Source organism: Schistocerca cancellata, chromosome 10, assembly GCF_023864275.1.
Source record: "Schistocerca cancellata isolate TAMUIC-IGC-003103 chromosome 10, iqSchCanc2.1, whole genome shotgun sequence".
NCBI classification, from domain to species: domain Eukaryota; kingdom Metazoa; phylum Arthropoda; class Insecta; order Orthoptera; family Acrididae; genus Schistocerca; species Schistocerca cancellata.
In genome coordinates, this window is record NC_064635.1 from 192,224,266 (window position 1) to 192,245,034 (window position 20,769).

Consider the following 20,769-nt stretch of genomic DNA (forward strand, 5'->3'; position numbering starts at 1 on the left):
ACTTCAGGTTTCTGCCGCCAGAGCGCTCGAGAGTGCAGTGAGACAAAATGGCGACAGGAGCCGAGAAAGCGTATGTCGTGCTTGAAATGCACTCACATCAGTCATAACAGTGCAACGACACTTCAGGACGAAGTTCAAAAAGATCCACCAACTGCTAACTCCATTCGGCGATGATATGCGCAGTTTATAGTATCTGGATGCCTCTGTAAGGGGAAATAAACGGGTCGGCCTGCAGTGAGCGAAGAAACGGTTGAACGCGTGCGGGCAAGTTTCACGCGTAGCCCGTGGAAGTCGATGAATAAAGCAAGCAGGGAGCTAAACGTACCACAGCCGACGGTTTGGAAAATCTTACGGAAAAGGCTAAAGCAGAAGCCTTACCGTTTACAATTGCTACAAGCCCTGACACCCGATGACAAAGTCAAACGCTTTGAATTTTCGGCGCGGTTGCAACAGCTCGTGGAAGAGGATGCGTTCACTGCGAAACTTGTTTTCAGTGATGAAGCAACATTTTTTCTTAATGGTGAAGTGAACAGACACAATGTGCGAATCTAGCCGGTAGAGAATCCTCACGCATTCGTGCAGCAAATTCGCAATTCACCAAAAGTTAACGTGTTTTGTGCAATCTCACGGTTTAAAGTTTACGGCCCCTTTTTCTTCTGCGAAAAAAACGTTACAGGACACGTGTATCTGGACATGCTGGAAAATTGGCTCATGCCACAACTGGAGACCGACAGCGCCGACTTCATCTTTCAACAGGATGGTGCTCCACCGCACTTCCATCATGATGTTCGGCATTTCTCATTTCTTAAACAGGAGATTAGAAAACCGATGGATCGGTCGTGGTGCAGATCACGATCAGCAATTCATGTCATGGCCTCCACGCTCTCCCAACTTAACCCCATGCGATTTCTTTCTGTGGGGTTATGTGAAAGATTCAGTGTTTAAATCTCCTCTACCAAGAAACGTGCCAGAACTGTGAGCTCGCATCAACGATGCTTTCGAACACATTGATGGGGACATGCTGCGCCGAGTGTGGGAGGAACTTGATTATCGGCTTGATGTCTGCCGAATCACTAAAGGGGCACATATCGAACATTTGTGAATGCCTAAAAAAACGTTTTGAGTTTTTGTGTGTGTGTGCAAAGCATTGTGAAAATATCTCTAATAATAAAGTTATTGTAGAGCTGTGAAATCGCTTCAATCATTTGTAATAACCCTGTACTTAAATGATATCTGTGACTCAATTTTCAGTTAATTCAAAACTACTAACCGACAGAATTTCATTAACGAGAGTTTGATTACAATTCACAATTTAATTATAATACCAAATCAGCAGACCAGTAACCGACGAAGCACATTAAAAACTCATCCTCAAAAATTTCGTTCAGAAGCTGGTACAAGAATGGTTTACATTCGCCTGAGGCCTTAAGGTGCCTTCCCACCGCATACAGGCAGGTATCATGAAACAATTAGGTTTTAGGTAATTAAAAAAAAACCAGAAGAAACCAGTATTACCACATTCTATGTCATTTAAAACATATACGGTATGTGGTGTCCCTTCTTATGGACATGTCCGAAAGAACAAACATCACATAGATATAATAACGGCGATGACGACCAATGATTACTTGAGTGCACACGCACACGAAGCTCAAACTATTCCAGGACTCGACGAGATGCCACGAGTAACGAGGCTAATGAACAGGGACACTACATCAGTAGTGCGTGGTGTAATTTGAGAATTTTGATTTGACGGGAGCAGTGGCGCATTTAGGAAAACCTCAAGGAAGGTTCAAAAATCGTTCAAATGGCTCTGAGCACTATAGGACTTAACCTCTGAGGTCATCAGTCCCCTATACGTAGAACTACCTAAACTTAAGGACATCACACATCCATGACCGAGGCAGGATTCGAACCTGTGACCCTAGCAGCAGCGCGGTTCCGGACTGCAGCGTCTGGAACAGCTCGCCCACAACGGCCGGCTCTCAGGGAGGGGGCACTGAAGATATCTTGAACTACCTTTCTTTTATCGTAACAAAAAATAATCAAGTCACGTGCAAAGTTTAAGAAACTTTTTTTTAAACTGTTTATACACATACACAAGACAGTGCCATCTTATGATATAAAAAAGTTACAATTGTGGTTCTCTTCCTTAAATGATGATTTCTATGCCCTTATTCTTTCTCGAAAATTGGTTAATTACATCGTCAATAGGACAATCAGTGTCAGGGTGAGTGTTCAACAGAGCTGAGCCATTAAGTCGATCCTGCTCCATTGTCGAGCTCGGCCATGTCTTTGTACGCCGCAATGTTGAAAAACTTCTTTCTACTGAAGCAATAGTTGCAGGTAGACAAGCAAATATTTTGTACAGCGTGTGCAAAGTAGGATAGTCAGATCTAGGACAAACAGACAACGCTTGCATAACACAATCACCATCATTACGGGCGTTTATGCTCGTTTGCTTCTATTGAAGAATCTCTCCCATTAGTCTCCTTTCAATCACAAATGTGATTCTTCTTCAAAGAACGGTAGTTCAGTTAAACACTGATTCAATTTATGTGCCAGATCATTACCGTCATGTTTCAGTAGTTGTGAGGGCAAAAGTATGTTGAATTTTAAATGATAAATATCTTCTTCAGCAAAACATTCTCCCATGTCAGTCATAACATGGTCCAGTGTTGCAATAAAAACAGTTCTTTTCCAATATGTCATAGCATCATCATTATGATCGCCATTTTCCCTGTAACTTTGTCTGCCCGTCTCTAATTCTTCCATAACTGCCTTCGCTTATTCAACAATACGAGCAAAGTGGCTATCAGCATCAGCTCTCATGCCGCCTTACACCTTGAGCGTCGAATCTAATTTTGCTTCTGCCATCGCGACGTCCAAGCTAGGGTCCTTTAAGATATGTTATGCTCATGACGTCGCTCAGCTTAAACAGAGTGATAATACACTCGTAATTAGGGAGAGCTCGAAGGAGAATATTGGCTTTGGCAGCCGTTGTTCTACCCCCCCAACACTGTATTTCTTTAAGAACTGTTCCGAGGTCAGCTGCGAACTCAATAAGAGCATCATATTGCTCAGGCCATCCCGTTTGACAATACGACTGCGGCGAGTGTTTTAGGTGACTCTTCAATGTTGCGAACCGCTTGCTAGACGCTGTAAAAGACGATACTACTTCCAAGTGAGTTTTTCATACTTGTAACTTCTGCGGGAGACAGTGAGTTTGCGCTGATTTTTTCGACACGATGTTACTTGCGCGTTGATGGCTTTCTTTTTCATTGTAGCCACAGCTCCTTTCAATTCCGACGTATTAACTGTGCAACCCTCACAGCCTATACCCCACACAGTTCTCCAGTGACAGAGAAAGACTTTGCATTCTTCTTTGAATCGTAGTACCTAATACTTCACCAGTAACGCTAAGCTCTTCATCTTGACTCTCTTGAGGTTGATCGGCCATGTCTCCACTACAATCATGGTCTTTATAGATGTCAATGAATCCTAGAAATCTTTCGTGTAACATACCGGGTGATCAAAAAGTCAGTATAAATTTGAAAACTTAATAAATCACGGTATAATGTAGATAGAGAGGTACAAATTGACACATATGCTTGGAATGACGTGGGGTTTTATTAGAACCAAAAACATACAAAAGTTAAAAAGATGTCCGACAGATGGCGCTTCATCTGATCAGAAGATGATATTCTTTACAGGAAATGCTCAATATATACACCATCATTCCTCAATAATAGCTGTAGTCGAGGAATAATGTTGTGAACAGCACTGTAAAGCATGTCCGGAGTTAAGGTGAGGCATTGACGTCGGATGTTGTCTTTCAGCATCCCTAAAGATGTCGGTGGATCACGATACACTTGCGACTTCAGGTAGCCCTAACGACAACAATCGCACGAACTGAGGTCTGGGGACCTGGGAGGCCAGGCATGACGAAAGTGGCGGCTGAGCACACGATCATTACCAAACGACGCGCGCAAGAGATCTTTCACGCGTCTAGAAATACTTTTTTTTTGTTCTAATAAAGCCCCATGTCATTCCAAGCACGTGTGTCAAATGGTTCAAATGGCTCTGAGCACTATGGGACTTAACATCTATGGTCATCAGTCCCCTAGAACTTAGAACTACTTAAACCTAACTAACCTAAGGACATCACACACATCCATGCCCGAGGCAGGATCCGAACCTGCGACCGTAGCAGTCGCGCGGCTCCGGACTGAGGGCCTAGAACCGCTAGACCACCGCGGCCGGCGCACGTGTGTCAATTTTTACCTCGCTATCTACATTATTCCGTGTTTTATTAAGTTTTCAAATTTATAATGACTTTTTGATCACCCGGTATATTGCAGGTAAACTCAGTTGGGCAACGGGCGCTATGTCCGTAGTCTCATCAAAGATTATGCTGAAATAACGAGAATCTTTGATTTCCTCCAGTATTCTCGATAAAACCACTGTTTAGCAGCATGAAATAAATTCGTTACACGTTGTTTTACTTATGTAAGTAGCGTTCACTTCAGTGGTCTCAAGGTGCTGTTTTAGTTGCAAGTCTCCAGTGTCAATTCTAAGGAGTATCTAGCAGTACTTGGCAGCACAATGCATCTAATATGAAAAAAAGTATGTTTTTGGAGGTAACGAATACGTTTGTTCACATAGGGTACGTCATAGTACCAGTACAGGCGACTCAAGCCAAGTCATGATAGTAATACTACTGTGGGAGCAAGCAGACAAATAGTTGCGTGTGCACAGTACAGGGGCAGCGGCAAAGACTCTAGTGTGCACATAATCACTTAATCTTTGCTTCGTGTTTGTTTTTGTCTTAGATGTTCTATGTTAATGTCTGGCTCATTGCTTCACAATAAAGTTGAACATTGAGAATACGAACGAGTCTATCATTAATAGAATGGAGGTACGTATTGGCTACACTACTAACAACGCGAATCCGGCAGCGTACAGGCTCAGCATCATTTCTATGATGTTGGGTACCCATGCGTCTACACTCTCCCAGGTACCGAAAGTTTAATTATACCCGACTTGTACATTTAGGTGTAATGGAGATAACTGGAGGATATCTACCAACAATAGCTGAGACCATATTGTTGTTGTGTTGCTCTTCAGTCTGAAGACAGATTTGATGTACCTCTCCATGCTACTCTACCCCGTATAAGCCTCTTCATCTCCGAAAAACCGCTGTAATTTAGAATCCTTTGGATTCGCTTACTGTGTTCATCTCTTCGTCTGCCTCTACAATTTTTACGCTCCACGCTTCCCTCAATCACTAAATTGATGATCCCTTGATGTCTCAGAACGTGTCCTATCAACCGATCCCTTCTGCTAGTTAGGTTGTCCTACAATATATTTTTTCTTCCCGATTCAATTCAGTACCTCATCATCGGTTACGTGAGCTATACTACGAATCTTCAGCACTCTTCTGTAGCATCACAATTCGAAAACTTCTATTCTTTTCTCGTGAAAATTATTTATAGCCCATGTTTCACCTCCATACAGTACTACGCTGGATGCAAATACTTTCAGAACAGACTTCCTAAGACTTGCATCTACATTCAGTGTTAACAAATTTCGCTTCTACAGAAACGCTTTTCTTGCCATTGCCAGTCCACATTTTATATGCCTTTCACTTCTGGCGTCATCAGTTAGTACGTTAATAAATAGCAAACTCATCTACTACTTTTCGTGTCTCGTTTCCTATTCTAAATTCCACAGCATCACCTGATTTAACGGGAGTTAGAACGGAATTTTTTTTTCACATTTTCGGTTTTCTATCTCATTATAAAATTTGCAATTTACCGAATAAAATGATATATATAGTTAAGTCCTATAGTGCTCAGAGCCATATATATATATATATATATATATATAAAATCATAAGCTCACAGGGGAAGTATTTTATTTCATTTTTTAAATATAATCTACACCGGTTGCAAATGTTAAAATTTTTACATGTATTACTTCAAGATCTAATAAAATCGATAATTTTTTTTATATAGAAGGCTGTGGACTGCTATGTTATAAAAGTTAAATTGAGTGTTCGTATTGATCATGTCCAGAAGAGGATGGGAACCAGGTTAAGGAAGTTGAAACAAAGTTTGAGAGACAAGAAACTTTCTGATGGTAAAACCATAAGAGGCAGGCTGACAGACAAAATGATTGATGAACTACAGTAGTATTATGGGACAGCCATTAGAAATAATACTGAGGATTTGTTGAAAATGAAGCAGGCAGTATTGGCTACCTTCTCCCACAGATAGTCAATTGATGAAAAACCAGTACATCACCTTTGCCCTCCTGGACCTGATTCATGGTGCAGTTACCGCAATGCCCAGTACTCAAACAGTCGTACAGCCATGAACATTACATCCCAGCAGCAGTCATGGATATCATAAAACCTATTTGCAGAGACCCAGCAAATCCTGAATTACTGAAGAATTGTCTGCATGGTTAGACTCAAAATCCTATTGAGTCGCTCATTAACCTTATATGGACTCGCTTACCAAAAATGATTTGTCGAAATGAAGACACTACGGTGGGGGGGGGGGGCAGTGATGCTGTTACTGCTTTTAATGATGGCAACATTGGTAGGGTGACAGTGCTGCAACATATGGGAATTAATTCTGCAGCAAACTGCATCAGAGAACTTGAACAGATGGATATGGTTCCCATTGATGAAGCAGAGTATACAGCACCGTTGGCCAGTAAGGAGCCCAGAAAGAAGAAAAGAAGAAAAAACTTGGAAAAAGATTACTATGATGGAGGGTGCTTCTGAGTGACTAAAGACAAAAAGTTAAGGATTTATTAAGTGAATTACAGTCCTTTGAATCTTTAGAAGCCGTTTCTGAAAATCAACATTTTCTGTTGCATTTTTCCCTAAATCTCAGAAACCACTTCGAACAGAGTATTCAAATTTTCAGGGATTAGTAAGATACATATCCTGAGTCTACTGAACTAAAAGAAGAACATAATTTTATGTGTAATTAAAATTATTTAGGATAACGTACCTAGAAAGTACACAAAATTTTAACCATGTAATTAAAAAACATTTTACTGCCGAAATCAGTGGCTGAAGTGCAATTATTGTAGTTCAGAAGACTCAGAACATACAGTTTAACGTCCTGTAAAAGTTTCATGTCAATGGCTACAGTGGTTCCTGAAATACAGGGAAGCCAAGTCACAAAAACACTGTCGGGATAGGGCATTCCAACTCCCCTTAAATCGACTACATTCCAATATCCTTATTTCGTTTTTGTTTATGTTCATCTTACATCCTCCTTTCGAGACATTGTCCATTCCATTCAACTGCTCTTTCATATCCTTTGCTGTTTCTGGCTGAATTACAATGTCATCGACATACTTCAAACTTTTTACTTCTTCTTCCTGAACTTTAACTCCTACTCCAAATTTTTCTTTTCTTTTCTTTACTGCTTGCTCAGTGTACAGATTGAATAATATCAGAGACAGACTACACCCGTGTCTCAATCTCTTCTCAATCACTGCTTTCCTTTCGTGCCCCTTGACTCTTATAACTGTCGTTTGGCTTTTGTACAGCTTGTAGATAGCCTTTCGCTCACTGTATTTTACCTCTGCTGCCATCAGAATTTCAAAGAGAGAATACCAGTCAACATTACCAAAGACTTCCTCTAAGTCTACAACTGCTATAACCGTATGTTTCTCTTTCCTTCGCTTCTCTTCCAAGATACGTCGTTGGGTCTGTATTGCCGCACATGTTCATACATTTCTCCGGAACCCAACTCATCCTCCCTGAGATCAGCTTCTACTAGTTCTCCCATTCTTCTGTATTTTCCAACCACGACTTATTAAGTTGATAGCTCCGTACGATTCGCACCTGTCAGCATCTACTTTCTTTGGAAATGGAATTTTTACATTCTTCTTGAAATCTGAGGGTATTTCGCCAGCCCATACGTCTTTCACTAAAGATGTAACAGTTTTGTCATGGCTGATTCTCCCAAGGCTATCAGGAGTTCTGATGAAATCTCGTCTACTCTTGGGGTCTTGTTTCGACTAGGTATTTCAACGCTCTGTCGAATTGTTCTCCCAGTATATTTCCCATATCATCTTTATCTATACCCTATGCCATTTCTATATTGCTTTCAAGTTCAGGTCCGTTGCAAAGACGCGCAATAGATTGAGTCGTAAATGAGGAAAAATACTTCGTACGAATAGTCAGACATTGAGTTACAAATATAAATTCGTTTCGTCATGTTCCTATGTCACTAATGGCAATGCAGTTGAATGTTATAAGATGGAGAAATGTGAAGCTGGCTTTTGGGTTTTCCTGTGCAAGGGGACAGACAGCAACACCGCACAACACGTATGTGTTGTAAGTAGTCGATGTAGCCGATTAGAACGCGGAGCATGCGGCGTAAAGCTATAGTACGCGTGACAAGGCCGGCAGTCACAGCATGCACAACTATCTCGTTCCGTTTTCACCATCTGGTATTACGTATCTTAGCTAGTTGGCACAGGAAGGAAATGTATTACCGTGTATGTATGTTTTGTTATTTGGTATCTGTGTCCTGGATTTAGTCTTAAGGAACGAGTATAAAAAATCAGAATACAAAATACTACTACTCAGACATGACACAGTAAATCCCAACGAATACAAAACGGCTGTGAAAATCTAATATAACACGGAAACACCTGACTAGGAGCGTTTTATAAGTACTCTTCGAAAGCCGGCCGCGGTGGTCTAGCGGTTCTCGGCGCTCAGTCCGGAACCGCGCGACTGCTACTGTCGCAGGTTCGAATCCTGCCTCGGGCATGGATGTGTGTGATGTCCTTAGGTTAGTTAGGTTTAAGTAGTTCTAAGTTCTAGGTGACTGCTGACCACAGATGTTAAGTCCCATAGTGCTCAGAGCCATTTGAACCATTTTTTACTGTTCGAAATGAGGGCCACAGTGTGTGGTTCGAGTCTTCAAAGAAAGGGCTGCTGAACATGGTCCATCATGTCAACCTCTCTTCACGTGTGCGAGGGTTGCCCAGAAAGTAAGTTCCGTTCGGTCGCAAAATGGAAACCACTGGGAAAATCCGGTAAAGCTTTGCACAGATGTGTTGGGCAGTGTCTCCAGTATGCCCGTCGATCGTGCCGCGTCGCTCTTTTCAGTTTTGAGTGAACAGTGAGCACGTAAAGATGTGTAGGGAATAGCGTCTCCCACTAAGTATGAGGGCCTGGTTAGAGATTTCGCCTGTGTCATGCAGCCCACATAACACAACTGTCAAGCAGTTCCTTCTTCATGCCAATTCTCGGCCGCACACTGCAGGGGCAATGAAGATGCTGCTGAAGCGTTTCCTATGAGAAGTGTCTGATCACCCACAATACAGTCCGTAATTGGCTACTCTTGAGTCTCATATCTGCTCATAAGAACTGCTGGCTATAAAGACAAAAATTTTCCACAGACAACGAGCAGCAGACCAGTGCAGATAACTGGCCGAAAGCACAGGCGGCTGCTTTCTATGACGAGGGTATTGGAAAGTTGATACAACACTGCGACAACACTCGAAGTTGGAGCGGCGACTATGTAGAGAAGTAGGTAGAAGGTGTAGCTAACTGTTGCAAATAAGACGTTTCTGGTTTTTACTCCATTTCGCGACCGATCGGAACTTGCTTTCTGGACAACCCTCGTATGACAGGCATGTTGTATTCTGCGTCTAAGGTTGTTGATATCAACAATCCGTCTTTCATAAATCACAGATTTCAGACGGCTCCACAAAAGGAAATCCAGTGGATTAAAGTCTGACTGTCTAGCTGAGAATGCTACAGGGTCTCTTTGGAAGCGAAATCCAGTGGGTTAAAATCTGGCGATCTAGCTGTCAATGCCACATGGCCTCTTTGGAAGGGAAACCCAGTGAATTAAGGTTTGGTGATCCAGCTGGTAATGTTACAGGACCTCTTTGGAAGGGAAATCCAGTGGATTAAAGTCTGGCGTTCCAACTGGCAATACTCTAGGGTTCAAAAAATGGTTCAAATGGCTCTGAGCACTATGGGACTTAACTTCTGAGGTCATCAGTCCCCTAGAACTTAGAACTACTTAAACCTAACTAACCTAAGGATATCACACACATCCATGCCCGAGGCAGGATTCGAACCTGCGACCGTAGCGGTCTCGCGGTTCCAGACTGTAGCGCCTAGAGCCGCTCGGCCACACAGGCCGGCCAATACTCTAGGGCCTCTTTGGAAGTGTCCAGGTCGCATCCACTGTGCCGGTGAAGTGAGGAGACCAAAGTAACGTCTTACAACTAATGCAGCAAAGCAGCATCCACGAAATACAGATATCGCTCTCCTGTCAGACTTGGTGATAGCGGAGGTGGCCCTATGAGATGCCGATTGAAGCGCCACACCAGATATTGACGCTGCTTCGTTGTCGGTACCCTCGTAACACTGTGCCGTGGAATTTTCCTCTTCCTTTTCTTGCCATTTACGCACCTCCTTCGTGGAATAGGTTTTGTAGGTAAACAGTATTATTCATTAAAAGAGCTTTTCGTGCTTCTGGCGCCGTACGATGAATTTGCAGTTATCCAGCCTCTGCTGTAGTCTTGCAGCGATAATACTTGTACCTTCTGCATGCGGAAGGGATGGTAATGATTTCTGTCCAGTATTCGCATAACAGAAGATTGTGACATTGCGACTGCAGTGGTGCTTACTGTACGGTCCTCGCAACAGTGTGTAAGAAATTATCTTCGTAATCCGCAGTGTACGTCGACGGTCGGCAACGGCCAAGAGTCCTGGAGGTGCTACACATCCACCATACTGCATCAGACGCCTGTCCTCTGAGTAAAATGTTTTTGCGGATTGTCTTGAAATGTCAGATCTTCCATCGGCAAGCCCATAGGTGCCGTGGATGCTTCAGTATGCCTCGTTTGTGAAACTTGCCGTAGTAATAACAGTGGGTCGCGACCGTTGCAGCTGTCGGCGCGGCAGGTATCGACTGAACAGAGTGAACAGGCAGTGCTGTTGCAAAGGCGTCACGCACGCCGAGGTCGATCCAAAATGGTTCAAATGGCTCTAAGCACTATGGGACTTAACATCTGAGGTCGTCAGGCACCTGGACTTAGAACTACTTAAACCTAACTCACCTAAGGACATCACACACATACAAGCCCGAGGCAGGATTCGAAATTGCGACCGTAGCAGCAGCGCGGTTCCGGAGTGAAGCGTCTAGAACCGCTCGGTCACAACGGCCAGCACGCCGCGGTTGACCTTCCGCCAATGACCGCTCTTTACGTTTGCAGGACAAACATTCCCTGACGTGAGACTACTCTCTGTCATCGCCGGCAACGTGTGGTTCATAAGTTCTGATTCAATTCCACATACACTACCGTCGGGTTTGTTCTTTCTCGTATCTTTCAATTGCTTGCAGATTCAAATCCTCATTCGTGTGTCACATGATGCGTCTGTGGTCGAATAATACGTCGTGATCGTGGGGTTTGTCGGTTGGCGTTAAACGATTAAGGGGCAACAACAGGGTGAGGGGCGAAAATATTGTTCAAATTCAGGATTTTTTTTCTCTCTACCGGAATGTAGCAGACAAATAGGGTTTGCTGCAATGAATAAAGCATACTTTGAAGTTTTATTGGCACTTTTATTAAAAAATATTAGTACTTTCAATATGTATTTGGGATTTTCCCTAGGCGGCTCTGAAAATAGGTAGATCGACAGTTGTCGCTTCAAATCCGGTTGTGGTTATCTGAAACATGAAATTAACATATCATCCTCATCATTGTAGATGTAATTTTAGTTCATCATTGGGATACGCAAAAAAAATTGCCGGAATTAAAGACATTTGAAAAATGATCATTTTTTGACCCCTTTTTTTTGACCGACAAAAATGCTAAATATCAACATAAAAAAATCGGCTAGGATGAACTGTAGAGAATTAAATTTTCTTAAAGGGAGGCCAAAAATCATTAAAGTCGGATGAAAACTGTAGCCTGGGCTACGACAGCCATGCCGAAGAGCATGGTTTTGAGAAAAACCCGTCTAAAGTTTGACAAGTATTTGTCATATAAAATACGGGACAAAGTTTGAAACTTACGGGATATCGCCGATGTCTGGTCGATAACAACTTTCGCCCCGGTTAATGGATGTCGCTTTCTGCTACTTTGACTTGATAAGCCCTTATTTCCGTTCTCAAAGGCCTTTCCGTCGCTCAACGCATCACCGCTGACATTTCTATCTTCACAGAATCGGCACATTTCATCGCCGATGTTGATCTGAAGGGCATTTTCCATGTGCATTAATGCGGCACGGCCTACATTGAATAGACGTACGGCCAAATTTGAAGCAATGCAACAATTTCGCTTCGGGTGGATGTTATGTTTGTAGCGTATCTCCAAATGAGACTATGGAAACTTTCGTTCAGATTTTCAGCAAAACCGCCCGAATAAGGCTCAAGCAAATGAGGTCTATGCAAAAACGTAAACATCTCACGGATGCAATGAAGGCAACGTGAGCGCGCAATCGTATCTACATCTACATCTACATACACACTCCGCAATACATCATACGGTACGTGGCGGAGGGTACCTCGTACCGCAACTAGCATCTTCTCTCCCTGTTCCACTCCCAAACAGAACGAGGGAAAAATGACTGCCTATATGCCTCTGTACGAGCCCTAATCTCTCTTATCTTTGTGGTCTTTCCGCGAAATATAAGTTGGCGGCGGTAAAATTGTACTGCAGTCAGCCTCAAATGCTGGTTCTCTAAATTTCCTCAGTAGCGATTCACGAAAAGAACGCCTTCCTCTAGAGACTCCCACCCGAGTTCCTGAAGCATTTCCGTAACACTCGCGTGATGATCAAACCTACCAGTAACAAATCTAGCAGCCCGCCTCTGAATTGCTTCTATGTCCCCCCTCTGACGCCGAGCACTGCCGTGCACGCTCGGCTTAAAACGCTCACAGAATCGTCGCTTTTTGCAATTCGCGGATAATATTTTGGGGAATAATTCCTCAAAGTTTATAAATTCGAATTCCGTAATTAAAAAAAATAACGAGTTTTTTCGACCGTCACCCTGTCGTTCCCCCTTAAGTGGTTATTTGTTTTTAGGTCCCCAAGACATCGAGAAGAACAAAATCAACAACGGTGTGTTACTTGTTGCCCATACACCTTTCAGCTTTCGCTTCTTTGGTTAGATCTGGTTTTCCGTCTGGCCATTTGATGTTCAAACAGCTGCTGCTCTTTTGTCCAAATGCCAATTTCATCAAAGGTACTCTAAAGTGGATGAGGCACATGGTGAGTTCACGGTGCGGGTGGTTTGTGATATGTCTGCGTAAGCAGAAGAAACTAACGATCAAAGTCCGAAAACAATTTATTGGACTGTCAATTAACCAAAACAAATTCTCCAAGTATAACACCAACTGAAAACAGTGATCCGTCTTCGAATCACAACTACATACAAGAATAATATAGAAAACAACTGAAATAATTTCCTACTAGTCTCTGCCAGAGACTCCACCGATATACTGAGCCTAATCCAAAGATCAGCGAGAAGATCCAAACCGGGCTGCCGGGGCGGCAGCTGTCCACGTCTGCTGGCGGTCGATGAACTGCCGATGTGCGGCCGAGCGCCGGCCTTTATAGCGCTTCAGTGGATGAGTACCTCGGAACTATTTTCCATCACGTGGTTTGACGTGTGTAAATAGTTCCGGGATCTGCAGCGACCTCTTCCTTATGTTCATGTGGGCCGGTAGTGGCCCCTGGTGGCCGCTGGTGTCTTTGCTGTGTTGTTGTTGTTGTTGTTGTTGCCGTTCATCAATATTGCCTGGTAGTTGTGTAGTGCTTCGGTGTGCCTGCGAAGCAGGCAACCCGCGGCTGCAGGCTGCCAGTTTGGTTGCTGATGCTCCGGGCGCTGTGATGTCTGGTGGAGAAGGCCACAGCAGTTTACGTTTTTCTTCCTTTGTTATCGCGGCAGGTGACTGGAGAGGTGGGGGAAGCCCCGCGGCCGACGCTGTCGAGGGCGGCGGTGATGGCGGCGGCGAGGGCAGCGGTGGCGGCGCGGGCGGTGGCGGCGGCGCGCCTCGCTGGGGCGGCGGGGGCCCGGCTGGCGCTGATGGCGGCGGCGCCCGCCATGCGCGCCGGGGGCGGTGGCCGGGCCGGCTCCGAGGTGCGCATGGGAGGCGCGGGGGCGGCCGGCGTTGGCGGCGGCCCTTTGCTGCTGGATCCCGTCGCCAACTCGAGCGAGCCGCACTGCGCCAACGTCTCCAGCGTCCACTACAGCCTCGACATGGTGAGCCGCCTCGCCGGCACGTTTTATCTCTTTTACAAGGCGACCTTACAGCCACCTCCTCTGCCAGTTTCACTGTACCTACGCTATCGGCCATTAAAGTTGCTACACCACGTAGATGACATGCTACACACACAAAATTTAACCGACAGGAAGAAGATGCTGTGATATGTAAATGATTAGCTTTTCAGAGCATTCACACGAGGTTGCCGCCGGTGGCGACACCTACAACATGGGCATGAGGAAAGGTTCCAACCGATTTCTCATGCAGTTGACCAGCGTTGCCTGGTAAAACGTTGATGTGATGCCTCGTGTAAGGAGGCGAAATGCGTACCATCACATTTCCGACTTCGATAAAGGTCGGATTGTAGCCTATCGCGATTGCGGTTTATCGTATCGCGACATTGCTGCTTGCGTTGATCGACATCCAATGACTGTTAGCAGATTATGGAATCGGTGGGTTCAGGAGGGTAGTACGGAACGCCGTGCTGGATCCCAACAGCCTCGTATCACTAGCAGTCGAGATGACAGGCATCTTATCCGCATGGCAGTAACGGATCGTGCAGCCACGTCTAGATCCCTGAGTCAACAGATGGGAACGTTTGCAGGACAACAACCATCTGCAGGAACACTTCGACGACGTTCGCAGCAGCATGGACTATCAGCTGGGAGACTGTGGCTGCGGTTACCCTTGATGCTGCATGATAGACAGGAGCGCTTGCGATGGTGTACTCAACGACGAAACTGGGTGCACGAATGGCAAAAAGTCATTTTTTCGGATGAATCCAGGTTCTGCTTACAGCATCATCATGGTCGCATCCGTGTTTGGCGACATCGCGGTTATCGGACACTGGAAGCATGTATTCGTCATCGCCGTACTGGCGTGTCACCTGGCATGTTGGTATGGGGTGCCATTGGTTACACGTCTCGGTCACCTCTTGTTTGCATTGACGGCACTTTGAACAGTGGACGTTACATTTCAGATGTGTTACGACCCGTGGCTCTACCCTTCATTCGATCCCTGCGAAACCCAGCACGATAATGCACGACCTCATGTTGCAGGTCCTGTATGGGCCTTTCTCGATACAGAAAATGTTCGACTGCTGCCCTGGCCAGCACATTCTCCAGATCTCTCGCCAATTGAAAACGTCTGGTCAACAGTGGCTGAACAACTGGCTCGTCACAATACGCCAGTCACTATTCTTGATGAACTGCGGTATTGTGTTGAAGCTACATGGGCAGCTGTACCTGTACACGCCATCTGTTTGACTCAACGCCCAGGCGTATCAAGGCCGTTATTAGGGCCAGAGGTAGTTGTTCTGGGTACTGATTGCTCAGGATCTATGCACCCAAATTGCGTGAAAATGTAATCACATGTCAGTTCTAGTATAATATATTTGTCCAATGAATACCCGTTTATCATCTGCATTTCTTCTTGGTGTAGCAATTTTAATGGCCAGTAGTGTATGTATGTATGCATGTGTCTACTAAACCGGGGACCTGAAAACAACGGAGAGGCTTCCTCCAGTAGTAGTCCTCCGTGGTTCGCAAGCCCATAACAGGCCACAGCAGTCCACCCACCCCACCGCCGCCCCACACCCAGGGTTATTGAGCGATTCGGTCCCCAGTGGACCCCTCTGGGAATGTCTGATACCAGACGAGTTTAGCACCTAATGCTTGTGTGGTAGATTAATTATTGTGCACAAGTACGTGGAGACTGTGTTTGTGCAGCAATCTCCGACATAGTGTAACTGAGACGGAATAAGGGGGGGGAACCAGTTCGCATTCGCCGAGGCAGATGGAAAACCGCCTTAAAAACCATCCACAGGCTAACCGGCACAGCGGACCTCGATACTAATCCGCCGGGCGGATTCGTGCCGGGGACTGGCACGCCTTCGCGCTTGGGAAGCAGTGCGTTAGACTGCGTGGCTAGCCGGGCTGGCTTTTGTACCTGTATGTCAGTGTCGAGGCTTAGCTTCCAAAAGCGGTACAAAAAATGCGACCCTGTAGATTTGAAGAAATCCGAGCGCTCTTAAGGACAGAACATTCATAGTAATTTTAACACAGCTGCCGGTAGCCTGGCGCAAGAAATATACGTAAATTTTCCTAAAATAACTTTCAGTTAAAAATTTCATTTACAATGTGCTTTGCTGAAGTTTGCAAGGCACACCACAAGGAAGCGTTTACTATTTACTATGTATTTCTTATTTTAACGTTGTAATTATACACATTTTATTTCTTTTCACGTCATGTAGGATACATTAATACATGTCAATAGTGATCCAGTTTTCTTTTTAATAAAGACTTCATGAGTACCCACCTATGCCTTTATTCCAATCTTCTATTACTCCTTCTGCCCTCTCTCTGCCCATCTCCTACTCTTTGCTCTCTCTTGGTCCAACTGCTCCCACTCTCTGTATTCATCTCCTCCTCCCCCAACTCTCTCTCTGTCCATCTCCTCTTTCCCCTGACCATCTCCTCCTCTTCCTCCTCGCTCTATCCAGCTCCTCTCTTATTTCTTTGTTCATCTCCTGCTCCCTCATCTCTCTGCTCATCACCTTCTCCTGCCTCTGTTTATCCATGTCTTCTCCACGTTATCAGCCCTACCCCAAGAGGACGCTACTCGTTCTTAACTACATCGTATTTCTTTTCAGACAGTATGTAGTAAGTGTTCCAATTTTGGCTGAAATCTGTCCAGGGCAGGTTTCTTCTTGTTGAATTTTTTACATCAATCTTCTGACTAATTTGATCTGGCCCGCCACGTATTCATCTTCCTTGTCATACTTCCCACCTCACAGTACCACTTTCAACCTACATTCTCAGTTATTCTCTGAATGTATTCCAATGTCTGTCTACCTCTACATATTTTACCCTCTACATCTCCCTCTATAAGATTAAGGAGAAACCTTTTACCCATGGCTCTGCTAATGTATGCACATGTCACATACACTCTATGTGATCAATAGTAGCCCTACACCTGCAGAACCATGCGTTTTTCATGTTAGGTGCATTGTGCTGCCACCTACTGCCAGATAGTCCATATCAGCGACCTCAGTAGTCATTAGACATCGTGATGGAGCAGAACGTGCGCTCCGTGGCACTCGCGGACTTCGAGCGTGGTCACGTGATTGGGTGTCACTTGTTTCATACATCTGTACACGAGATTTTCACACTCTTCAACATCCCTAGATCCACTACTTTCGATGAGATAGTGAAGTGGAAACGTAAAGGGACACGTAAAGCACAAAAGCGTACAGGCCGACCTCGTCTGTTGACTGACAGAGACCACCGACAGTTGAAGAGGGTCGTAATGTGTAATACGCATCTATCCAGACCATCACACAGGAATTCCAAACTGCATCAGGATCCACTGCATGTACTATGACAGTTAGGCGGGAGGTGAGAGAACTTGGATTTAATGGTTGAGCGGCTGCTCATAAGCAACACATCACACCAGCGTAAATATCATACGACGTCTCCCTTGGTGTAAGTAGCGTAAACATTCTGCAACTGAACAGGAGAAAAACGTTATGTGGAGTGACGAATCACGGTACACAATGTGGCGATCCGATGGCAGGGTGTAGGTATGGCAAATGCCCGGTGAACCTCATTTGCCAGAATGTGTAGTATCAACAGTAAAATACCGAGGCGGTGGTGTTACGGTGTGGTCGTGTTCTTCATGGACGGAGCTTGCACCCCTTGTTGCTCTGCGTGGCACTATAACAGCAAAGGTCTACATTGTTTTAAGCACCCTCTTGCTTCCCACCGTTGAAGAACAATTCGGGGATGGCGAGTGAATCTTACAACAGAATCGAGCACCTGCTCATAACGCACGGCCTGTGGCGGAGTGGTTACGCGACAATAACATCCCTGTAATGGACTGGCCTGCACAGAGGCCCCCCTAATCCGGCAGGACACCTTTGCGATGTTTTGAAACGCCTACTTCGGGTCAGGCCTCACCGGCACTCACCTCAGTGCAGCACTCCGTGAAGAATGGGCTGCGATTCCCCAAGAAAACTTCCAGCACCTGATGGAACGTATGCCTGCGAGAGTGGAAGCTGTCATCAAGCGTAAGGGTGGGCAACACCGTATTGAATTCCAGCATTACCGATGGAGGGCGCCACGAACTAGTAAGTCATTTTCAGCCAGGTATCTGGATACTTTCGATCGCATATTGTATTTAACATATCTCACACGTATTTGAACACACATGAAATGACACAGTTTCAAAGACTTTACTGGTCTCATACAGATATTACTTTATGTATATAGACTGAAGCGGAGAGTGAAAATTTGTACCGAGACCGGAAATCGAACACAAGCCTCCTGCTTATAGCCAGGTGCGTTAGCCATTGAGCCAGCTAGATACAGTGGTTCACACGACTGCACGGATGACCCTGGCACCCTCTCTCCTCGATCCAAATTCTCACTGACACCCCAGTGTGCTTTAAATTTAAAGTAGGCTGGGTCATGACAGTTGTGTGAATCGCTGTGCCAAGGTGGAACAATTGGTAACATACCTGCCTAATAAGGAGGAGACCTGGGTTCGATTCCCAGATTTGGTACAAATTTTCACTAGCTTCTTCAGTCTATAAAAAAGTATTATACACAGTTCAAATGTATCTGTAGCGCCCCCACCAATCATGTACCTTGTAGGCTCTGAGCACTATGGGACTCAACTGCTGAGGTCATTAGTCCCCTAGAACTTAGAACTAGTTAAACCTAACTAACCTAAGGACATCACACACATCCATGCCCGAGGCAGGATTCGAACCTGCGACCGTAGCGGTCTTGCGGTTCCAGACTGCAGCGCCTTTAACCGCACGGCCACTTCGGCCGGCATGTACCTTGCCATCGGTGGAATGGCCTGTGTGCCTCAGTCATACAGACAGCCTTACGGTAAATGCAACCACAACGGTGGTGAGAGGTAGCTTAGAAAATATAAAAAGAAAATTCGATAGATGGAAGTTACATACAACTGGAATTGCTGAAGTTCGGTGGCAGGAGCAACAGGAATTCTGGTGAGGTGAATAAGGGACTATAAATACGAAGTCATATTGGGGTATTTTCAGACATGAAAATTTGTGCCGTAACGGGATTTGAATCTGGATATCCCGCTTTCGCGAGCTGTCGCCTTAACAACTTGGACTATCGGATCCATGATCCAGTCACACTTCCTTATGTCACATAGTCACACCCCTCTGTCACAATCACCAATCATCGATCCACGCCACGACGGGCTAAAATGAAGATAACATTTTTGTCTGCCCTGCGGGAATCATGAACTGTGTGTGCATAATGGCTGTGGCCATATGAAGTATTGTGTTTTGTGTGAATGAATCATCAGTGTGTAGTGTAATTGTAACGTGTTGTATGAAAACGTCTTTTAAACAGATAATGGTTAATTACTTTTATCACAGAATTTCTAACAACCTTTTAAACATTAAAAATGTTAACTCAGAATTATTACACCCGGCACTTTGGTCTGCTAAATAGCTGATTGTAATTATTTCCGTAAATTGAAGTCACATTATTGTGCAGATATGCTATTGCGCACAGGAGGAAAAACAACATATGACCTCTTTTGGTCTCAGGGATTTAAACTTTAGCGTTCGTATGTATGTATGTATGCTTATTAGTAACACACTGGTTTGTTAACTTTAATCGCATGAAGGCATATGTAGCTATAGCTTTTTCTGTAATGGCGCCTACGTGAAAAATAATGTAGTAGGCATTTGTGGCGCAGTACTCCAAACTTTGCGCCAGAAAATGAAAATAATGACCGAGGTACTTTAATACTTTCACAAATGCATAAACTGAAGAAGTTATCTCAATAATATCTGCACTAGAAGAGCCGTAATTACCAAAAGTAGTTGTACAGGCCGTAATGGGGGATAACAATAAGAAGATCGTAACTAATAAAACTTTTAATACTGAAGGAAAAGAGACAATTCTTCTATAAATAAAAGATGGTTTCAGTAGTAACAAATAACATTTTGTATTCTGAAAACGATTTAGATAAATTTACAATTATTACTCTTATTGTAGACATCTTAATATGGAACGGAGAAAGAGCGCGATTTGCTAGGTCAGCGATAGTATTCGAAAAAGGCAGAATGTCATCTTTTTTATCAGACAAATTAAAATTAAAAGAGTATTTATACTGTTTTTTAATCATTGCTTACACAGATAATAAATCGTGCTTATTGTCTTTGTCCTTTTCACTCGATGGCATTTCACATGTAAAAACGTCAGTGTTTTTCACATATTACAGGACAATTTTTTCACATATTACAGGACAATATTAAGTCCTTTCTTCAGGTATATTCACAGGGAAACATACGCCAGCAGGCGCACAGTATGGGAGTTCGGTCGTTTCTGGAGGCGCACTCGGATAGCCGAATTGGTGTGGGAGACCACTTTCGATAAACGGAAAATTCGGGTTCGAGTCCCGGTTGCCACAAATTTTCTTGAAACAAACAGCTGAAATCAGTGTCTATTCG

The 20,769-nt window shown here is 44.4% G+C and overlaps 1 protein-coding gene across 1 annotated transcript in view; it reads left to right on the top strand.

Annotated features, from left to right (window-relative positions):
* Positions 1-14,109: 14,109 nt before the first annotated feature.
* LOC126106500 (uncharacterized) overlaps positions 14,110-20,769 on the top strand; it is a 145,978-nt gene continuing 139,318 nt past the window's right edge. Inside the window, exon 1 of the mRNA XM_049912819.1 lies at positions 14,110-14,269. Within this exon, the coding sequence (XP_049768776.1) occupies positions 14,111-14,269 (159 nt within the window). The 5' untranslated portion in view covers position 14,110. The remainder of the gene's footprint in view (positions 14,270-20,769) is intronic.